This window comes from Oratosquilla oratoria, chromosome 29 (genome assembly GCF_046742065.1).
Source record: "Oratosquilla oratoria isolate Oo_2021 chromosome 29, ASM4674206v1, whole genome shotgun sequence".
In the NCBI taxonomy this organism is placed as follows: Eukaryota; Metazoa; Arthropoda; class Malacostraca; order Stomatopoda; family Squillidae; genus Oratosquilla; species Oratosquilla oratoria.
The window spans coordinates 34,966,451-34,976,450 of NC_134805.1; the positions used below are offsets into that span (position 1 = coordinate 34,966,451).

Sequence of the window (10,000 nt, forward strand, 5' to 3'; positions counted from 1 at the left end):
GGTTTAGATGAAGAGGAAGACAAGGAAAAATAGGAAGAAGAAGAATAAGAAGAGGACGAATATGAAGTAGTGAAAGAAGAAGACGAAAATAGATAAGAGGATGAAGAATAAGAAAAAAAAAGAAAAAGAAAAAAAGAAGAGAAAAGGAAGACGACGACGAAGAAAAAGAAGAGGAGGACGACGATAAAGAAGATGAAGGTGAGGAAAATGAGGAAGACGACGTGGACGAAGAAGAAGACATAAATCTCTTTGTAATCTGGAAACTCTAGTCATCAGTTCATGCCACACAATAGAAGAATTTCTTAAAAAAAGAAGACCTTCCATCGTCGAAGGCGCCTCACCTCCTCCGATCTCAGCCTGCAGCGTCGCCTTCATGAATCGGTCGAAGAACGACTCCAGCTCCCTCTCGTAGACCTCCAGGAACTCCTTCGTCACAGCACTCATCTCTTCTTCTTCGTGGTGGTCCTCGTGGTCGCCGTCATCGTCACTTCGACCGTGGGTCTCCATGACCTTCCTGAGGTGGATGGGCGAGTCCTTGAGGAACCGATGGAAGGCGTCGTGGTCGTTGTGGTGGTCGTCATGGACTTCGTGGTCGTCGTGGTCGTGGTCGTGATCGTGGTCGAAGACGTGGACGTGGTCATCGTGATCGTGGTGGTCGTCATCGGTGTCGTCGTCGTCGTCGTCGTCGTCGTCTTCTCGGCTGAGGTGATGGGCGGAGGAGAAGGCCCTAGAACTATGGACCTGTGGGTGAAATAAGGGATATGTAAGATCAGTGGTATAACGATATAACTGGTATAAGTGGTATAACTGCAATAACGATATCTCAAAAGCTTTTTTTTTTTCATTTATTGCTTCGCAGTCGGAGTGGATTGAGTTAGCTTTGATATTTCAGTTATGTGTTCACACATACATGCACACAAGGCACAGGCAAACACAAACTCACGCACACTAAGACAAACACGATCAATCTACCCGCATACTTCTATTCATATCGTCGTCGTCGTCGTAATAATAATAATAATAATCATCATCATCATCATCATCATCATCACATCATCATCATCATCATCATCATCATCATCATCATCATCATCATCATCATCATCATCATCATCATCATCATCATCATCCATCCATCCATCTTACCAGGTCTTCGTGACTGTCCACGTGGACAGGCTCTCCCACAGGTAATCCATCTGAGGTCATATCGATCCCACGAAGTTTTGCCAACATGAAGACTTCCTCGGAGTCGTCGCTGTGCTCATGAGAGTCCATTCGCCCTGCCGAAGGAGTTCGAGGTCATATCAAGAACAAAAAGAGAGGTAGGTCACTTCGAACTGTTCTTAGTTCGTTTCTTTTTGGAACGGCCCCGTTGTGAGGATGATAGCCAGTGCAATGGTGCTGTTTATTTACAATAAGAGAGTAAAGCAAGGTTCGTATCATTAATCCTTTTCGTGTGTTTGCATTGTATTTGTACTGGATGGGGGTATGAGATTTTTTTTTTCTTATGCCAAGGGCTACGGGCATTAAAAAAGGTTAAGAATCACTGTCAAAGGTCTAAACTGACCTTGAGGACTAACTTAACTCTCTTGGCTTTTGGTGTTCCTCAAAAAAAAAAAAAAAAAAAAAAAAAAAAAAAAAAATCGTTGGGCGCTACGCAGAGCAAAATCCCAAAGGTTCTCTCAGGTCTAAAAGGGTTAACTAACTAGCTTACCCCTCCCAAACCTCAGGGTTAAATGAAATGGCTTGGCGCCAGCTAGTGAGGAATTCTAGATATCCTGTCAGGACAGAGAGGTCCTGCTTGACGTGACAAGAAGACTTTGCTAACACTAGATCTGTTCTCTTCTGTAGTGTTCACTTAGAACGGGAGAACTCAATAACTTGCCAAAGTAGAACACGCTTCAGTAATGAATGGACTATGGCGAAAGTGACTAGGCTGTGGATGAAGAATATGGCAGCAGAACCATGGGGGACTGTTTGTTTGTAACCTGGATACGCACGCACGCATACACATACACACATGCACGCATGCACACATGCACGCATGCACACATACACGCATACACATACACACATGCATGCATGCACACACGCACGTATGCACACACGTACGCACGCACACACACACACACACACACACACACACACACACACACACACACACACACACACACACACACACACACACACACACACACACACACACACACACACACACACACACACACACACACACACACACACACACACACACACACACGACTCGTGGCGTAGTTGGACACGACTCGTGACGCTGTTGGTAGAGTTCCCGGCTGCCACTACGGCGGTCCGGGTTCGAATCCCGCCCAGGGCTGAAATAATTTCAGTATCTCTGCGCTGCGAGTCGTCACTCAAACTCTCGTGGGCGGGGAGTTGGGTGGGTTTGTGCGTGTAAGGTCACAGCATTACCCATAGATCGGTCATATATGACCTCTGAGCTCTCTTCCGGGAGGGAAATAGCTGTCGATCATGAGTCTAACACGTGATCCAAGACCATGGTGATTCACACACACACACACACACACACACACACACACACACACACACACACACACACACACACACACACACACACACACACACACACACACACACACACACACACAAACAAACACACATTACATATAGATATGTATACTTATATATGATTCTTGTAGATCCTGATACACAAGCAAGATCGTGCAGAGGTAGATTGGGTTGACATTTGAAGTAAAAGTGCCTGCAAGGGATGGGCTCTCTTAGCGTGTCTTCCACGGCACGAAGGCACGGTGCCTCAGTGCCACGCCTATAGCGAGGTGACTGAGGGACGCCCAGGTGTGCCTTAGTCAGCACCTGGCACCTCGATGTCAGTGACATACCGTGATACATCAAGGGTTGTGCGGAAAGAGAAACGTTGATATTAAACTGTGATACACTCATGGAACACAGCCAGAAACGTTACACGAGCAGCTGACGGTATCAGCTGGGATCCTGACAGTGCTGGTAATGTACTGTGGGATGCTGACAGTGCGACACAGTCTGACAGTGCCATGTGTCAACATTCAGTGTCAGGAGTGCCGATAGCCAGACGGTGTCTGACATTCACCCCGTTTTCTCAGTTAGTTCAAGAAATGTCACCACCGAAGCGGAGTGAGAATCACTTGGTGAAGTGTGTGTGTGTGTATGTGTGTGTGTGTGTGTGTGTGTGTGTGTGTGTGTGTGTGTGTGTGTGTGTGTGTGTGTGTGTGTGTGTGTGTGTGTGTGTGAGAGAGAGAGAGAGAGAGAGAGAGAGAGAGAGGGTGAGAGGGAGAGGGCGTGTGTTTATATATGCACTCCAGCAGACCTTTCTTGGTTTCCGATAGTACATTTCAACTTTAGTTAATAAAGATACGATTGAATTAATCAACTCTTTACCCATTTAGAAAACCTAGAGGCTTGAGAGAAGTTAGAGACCTGGGCCTGGGTTCGATGCCCAACGGGTACCGGTAACTGATATTTGTTCTGGTTGTTCCCTTCGTAAGATATTCATGGATGAATTTCTTACTTGAATAATTAAGTTCTGAAGATCTACAAGATTAATGATACAAGTCTATGGTTGCAATACTTAAAAAAATGCATCGGATAAAACAAAAGATAGAACAAACTAGTTGTTCATTTTGTTCGCCATAACTTGACAAAGATGAACAAAAATAGAATAAAACGACGAAGGATCTTCATGCAATGAAATCCGAAAACCACAAAAAAAAAAAAAATAATAATAATAATAATAATAATCCACTTATGACCAAAAAAAAAGAAAAAAGAAAAAAAAAGAAAAAAAAAAGTTACGAGTGGAGTACCTCAAGACCCTCCGAAGGTGACCGAGTACCTACTTACCCTGCTGACGAAGGTTTTCATGCTTCTTGTGGAGTTTCGACATGGCCATGTCGGTGAACCAGGACCCGCCGGGCACAATGGGTCTCAGCTCCTCCGGCAGTTGGTCCGCCTCCTTCAACGTCACCGTCATGCAAGCTGCTCCACCGACTGTCGCCGCTAGCAACGCCGCCAGCAGCGCCTGCTTTGCCGTCGGGGTGAGTAGTGGGTTCTTCGTCATCATCTGGAAGGGACGCGGACTGTTAGGTGTGGTCTCGCGATCAAGGTAGACGTTGTCTTTATTTGCTTTTTATTTGTGTTTTTATTGATTGATTTTTTATATTTTGACCCAGTTTTATAGACCAGACTACGCACTGGGCTAAGAGAGATAGATAGAGATAGAGATAGATAGAGAGAGAGAGAGAGATTAAGATTCTAAAGATAAACTTTCCCTCAACCAAATAGAATTTCCGGGTGTTGGCTGTAATCAGCAAATAAACCCGTTAAACACAGACAAACTGTTAAACGATACAGGCCGATAACCAGCGCTTCTATCCTTGGGTACAACATCGCGCCAAAGAGGAGGAGTTGGAGTGATGATGTCAGATGAGAGATTTAAGGAAGATGGCGGCAGAACGAAAGGAGAGAAGAAGAGAAAAGTAATAACTTCTTCTTTGAGTGGTGGAGAGGAAGAAGCAGAAAGGAAAAGAGAAGTAAAAAGAAGAGAAGAAAGATGGGAGAAAAAGAAAGAGAAGTTGTAAGAAAAAGAAAAGGAGAAAGATGAGGAGGAAGAAGGGAGAAAGAGAGAAAAAGAGAAAAAGGTAAGAAAAAGGAAGAGAAAGAAAAAGAAAGAAAAAGAGAAAGTAAGAGAAAGAAAAAGAAAGAGAATGAAAGAGAAAAATAAAGAAAAGAGTAAGAGGAAAGGAGGGAGAGGAAGAAGGGAAAAAAGAGAGAAGAATAGGCAGAAGGAAAGTGAGAAAGAAGGAAGGAAAAAATAAAAGAAGGAGGAGTAGAAGGAAAAGGACAAAAAGAATGAAAGTAAGAATTAACGAAAAAAAGAAGCAAGAAATAGAAAGAGGATGAGAAAGGAGGAATGGAAGGAGAACGAGGAGAGGGAAGAGGGAAAAGTGAAGAAAGAAAAGGGACGAAGGAAGAGGGAAGAGGGAAGAGGAAGAGGTAGGGGACGACTTTTGTTTTAGACCAAAATCATCCAGCTGCTGCTGGTGCTAGTGTCAGGGTTATCCATATTGGATGTAATCCTGATCTTGTCGTCAGCAGCCCAAAACTGGCTCTGGTCACACCACTTATCCTCGCCCAGGTAGTGACAAGTTCATTTATTATGCTGATAAGCCTGAGCTCCACCCTTAGCCGAATAGAATCACCAGGCGCCAAGTATAATAGAAAGTATGTAACATAAGAACATAAAAATATAAGAATGGAGGAGACTGGATGAGACCATAGAGTCTACACTAGGCACTTCCATGTCCCTTACCATCTGTCATCCCTATCCATAAAGTTATCTAATCTTCTCTTTAAACAACCGATAGTTTCAGCGCTCGCTACTAAACTGTCTGGCGTTAACTAAGATAAAAAACATAGAGAAAAAAACACGAGCATAGTCGGGACAATAGTATGATGCCATCTACAAACATAATTTACTTTTTTCTTTGCTTTAAAATCTTATTTGCTTGTTTTGGTTACTCTCAGGCATTTTTTTTTTGTCAAAATAGGAAAACCTCATCGCCATCTGAAGAGGCTAAATGGTGTTTACTATTTTCTTTCAGGAGAAACTATAAGTTCCACTTTCGGAGAAAAGAAATAATATTATACAAAGACACGTATTTACGACCACTATCTGTGATCCTCTTCAGCGTGGTTATCCATTTGGGTTGGTGGGCTTATATACTAGGCAAGGGATGCACATTATATAAGCCCATGAACCCAAATATATAACAACACTGAGGAAGATCACAGACAATGATTGTAATATACGTATCTTAGCACAACATTCTTCTTTCCGAATATGGGATTTACAATTCATTTTATAAATGTGTTTGAAGCGTCCGGAAACAGAGGTGCATCCCCGTCACTTTTACTGGTTTCAAGTTAAGCACGATACCGAAATAATTTCGGCCCTGGGGCGGATTCGAACCAGGTACTGCCGCACCTCCGTACTGGCAATCCAGTACTCTATCAACCGCGCCACCGAGTCGTGTGTGTGTGTGTGTGTGTGTGTGTGTGTGTGTGTGTGTGTGTGTGTGTGTGTGTGTGTGTGTGTGTGTGTGTGTGTGTGTGTGTGTGTACAACACTGAACGAGTCCCAATGACTAGAGATACATTTTTATCAACCACAATGGACCTTAATTCTAAGCCATCAACATCGGAAAAACCGTGGAAGCAACTTGCAGAAATTGAAACGTGGTACGCCCGAGGACTCGAACCTACACCCTGCACATGACCAGTGCTGTAGTGACTTAGACCATTGCACTAGTCACGTGCTGGCCGTAGGTTTGAGTCCTCAGGAGTACCACGTTTCATTTCTGCATGTTGCCTCCACGGCTCTTCCGATGTTCATGGCTTAGAATTGAAGGGCATTGTGGTTGATATATATATATATATATATATATATATATATATATATATATCTATGTACTTACATATACATATATATATATATATATACATATATATATATATGTATATACATATATATATATATATATATATATGTATATATATATATATATATATATATATATATAATATATATATATGTGTGTGTGTGTGTGTGTGTGTGTGTGTGTATGCAGAAAAATCACAAATGAAAATAATAAATATATTGATGATCGAGCGCTTTCGTCTAATTAGATATCCTCAGACGAAAGCGCTCGGTCACCAATATATTTATTATTTTCCTTGGTATTTTTTCTGCATATCTAGAATCACGAGTTCTTATGATTTCTCATATATATATACATATATGTATATATACATATATATACATATATATAGGTGTTCTACAAAGCTTGCATGTCTACCAAATACAAGGAGGATGAAAAGATTATAAAGAACATAATCTATAGAAATGTTGTCCCCAAAAAAGAAAGTGATAAATTGTCCTTCACAATCTTTTACAAAAGTAGAAAGACCTCTTCTCTACTTTTAAGGAACAACCCCGCTCCAGAACCCCAGGAGGTTCGTCAATCCCACGTAGTATATAAATACACATGCCCAGAGGAGGACTGCACGCCCCTTTCTGTCTACGTGGGAAGGACGACCACCACATTATCTAGAAGAATCACCATGCACTTGCAACACGGAGGACCACAGCAACACCACTGGACCCAGCATCGACGCCACCTCGATAGGGAGACTATGGTAAAAAACACCGAAGTTGTGGCAAAAGAAGAGGACCCTCAGCGCTTGGCTATCTTGGAAGCCATATGGATAAAGGAGCTGCAACCTGCCATTAATAGGCAGGTAAATGATTTCGCCCTCCTCCCTAGCATGAAACCTGTTCGGAGGAGCCAGATGGACAATCCCAAGACATCGGGCTCTCCTTCCCAGAGGCTCCCCATTCCCCGCGAAAGGGAAGAACTTCCTACCATACGTCGTTCCCAAAGACTGAGAAGCAGATTGGCGCCGAACCCGGGAGTGACCTCCCCGAGTACCATTTCCGCCAACTTGTGATCTCTCCCAGTGTTTGTGGTCCTGCGTGTGACTTCCCCCAGTTGCAACACGGTGACTTCTCCCCGTGCTTCCCATTTCATTTAAAATATGCTCCCTTTCCCTTTCTTTTCACTTCAACTGAGGATGCAGAAAGATCTGCGAAACGTCTTGATAACTATTTTGTTGTGCTTGTATTTTGTTTTTTGCTGTATTTCTTGTATTAATTTCTTGTATTGTGTTTATTGTGTACTATACTTTTGTGTCTATTATAACTTTTGTGTTTCCTATGAATTTTGGAAATCTGATTTACTCCCTTTCCCCCTACCAAAAATCTACTTTTCGCAAGCTTGAGAGCTCACGGAAAAAACTAATCAATAATTCTTTTGCTGTCGTTTTTAACAGAATATGTCTCAGAGAGAATCTCCTGCCACGCTTCACCAATATATATATATGTACATAATATACAGTATATATGTATACACACACGCACACACACACACACATATATATGTATGTATATATATATGTATATATATATATATATGTATATATATATATATATGTATATATGTATATATATACATATGTATATATATATACATATGTATATATATATATATATAAATATATATATATATATACATATATATATATATATATATATAGATATATATACATTTATATTGAAGTATGTAAGACTGATGAGTGGATGGGTGGTGAGATAAACACAGGGAACAGTTCTCGATTTAGTCTGACGTTTCGTCCTTACCAGGAATTCTTCAGAGTACATACACCTTCGAACAATTCTGAAGAAGTCCTGGTAAGGACGAAACGTCAGAATAAATCCCTAACGGTTCCCTGTGTTTATCTCACCACCCTTCCACTCGTGTATATATATATATATATATATATATATATATATATATATATATATATATATATGTATGTATGTATATATATGTATGTATGTATATATATATACGGAGGGGGTTCAACCCTTTCACGATCCATGTTTAGCTCAAAACCAATAAAATTAGCGGCGATGCCCTGATGTTTCTGGACGCCTCAATTTCAACTCGCTTGGTTCTTTCAGGACATTTACATAATCGTTCAACGTGACTCTTGCCATTGCCGATCCTTGTAGTACTCCGGTTGTTGTTTTGTTGCTTTTCGAATATTTCCATCCCGCCATTGCTCTCCTTATGAATTTACTTTGTCCTCCATGAGAAAACTTACCTATTGACTTCCCTTGGTTTTCTAGATTCTAATAGATTTCTTGTTATTCTCTCGGTGTCTTGTCAAATGCTTTATTGACACTCAGGTATTATTTAATATTTTATTAATTTGTTTATCCATTTATCTATTTATCTGTTTATTTGTTCATTTGCTAATTTGTCGATGTTCTTGTCTATTTATTTATTTATCTATTTATTCATCTATTTATTAATTCATTTATATATCTATTTATTTATTTCTCCTCTTATCAATAAATTTATTTGTTCATTCATCTATTTAATTATTTACTTATCTTTTTACCTATTTATGAATTTATTCATTTATCTATTCATCTATTCATTTTTTGTTCAACAACTCACTGTAGCCACCTTTCTTCTCACTGATAAAGATAAATACTTGGAATCTAATCCACAGATAAAATATTATCCTTTGCAATAAAAGATATGACAACTAGACATTTAATCACAATTGGATTAATTGGATAGGATAGTGATAGCAGTAGTGTTAGTTCATCTTCTATCGCCTAGTTGCCCTGTTTCCTTAACTGTAGTGTAGTTTAGTTAACACAAACAGCCTCGTTAGGGCCAGTAGGCCTGCTGTTGTTTGTTCTTCCTTTGTGTTCCTTTGTGATACATTTGAATTAATATAATTATCTTACAAACTTCTTCGTAGAGGCTCTGTAATCTGAACTTACCAACGTCTCCTGAGTGCCCTAAAGCCCCCCAGATCTTTCAAGAGTTAAGGAGAATAACGTGAATATTTCTATGATTCCACATGTGACGTCATTCATCTGCATGAAGAATTGTGACGTCACGGAAGCACCAAACAATGTCCTTGTCCTCTATTGGAGCCCAAAGGCACCGGGCGACCTTAGAGCACTCACCGAACGTTCTTGGCTCTGACTTCCTGACACGTACCACCATGTTGGCGAGACATCCGGGTCTTCTTTCGAACATGTTGGCAAACCTTTATCTTCCCTTCCAACATGTTGAAAATAAATAAATAAATAAATAAAAGGTATTGTTTTTTCTGACTAAAGCCTGAACACCGATGGTGAACTTTAGATAATTTGTTTTGTCTAGCGCTTGGATTTTTTTTAATCCATCTGGTGGCTAGATTAGGTTAGGTTAGATTAGGTTAGGTTAGATAGGTTAGGTTAGGTATGGGTAGGTAGCGTACTCCATTGGTGGTGATTTTTATTCAAGAGAAGAACCTCATTATATATA

The 10,000-nt window shown here is 40.6% G+C and overlaps 1 protein-coding gene across 1 annotated transcript in view; it reads right to left on the bottom strand.

The window, feature by feature from the left end:
• LOC143040906 (uncharacterized) overlaps positions 1 to 10,000 on the bottom strand; it is a 60,115-nt gene that overhangs the window by 1,386 nt on the left and 48,729 nt on the right. Inside the window, exons 2-4 of the mRNA XM_076212357.1 lie at positions 3,895 to 4,114; positions 1,147 to 1,280; positions 342 to 741 (exon numbers count right to left, since the gene is read on the bottom strand). Coding sequence (XP_076068472.1) covers positions 342 to 741; positions 1,147 to 1,280; positions 3,895 to 4,114 — 754 coding nt within the window. The remainder of the gene's footprint in view (positions 1 to 341; positions 742 to 1,146; positions 1,281 to 3,894; positions 4,115 to 10,000) is intronic.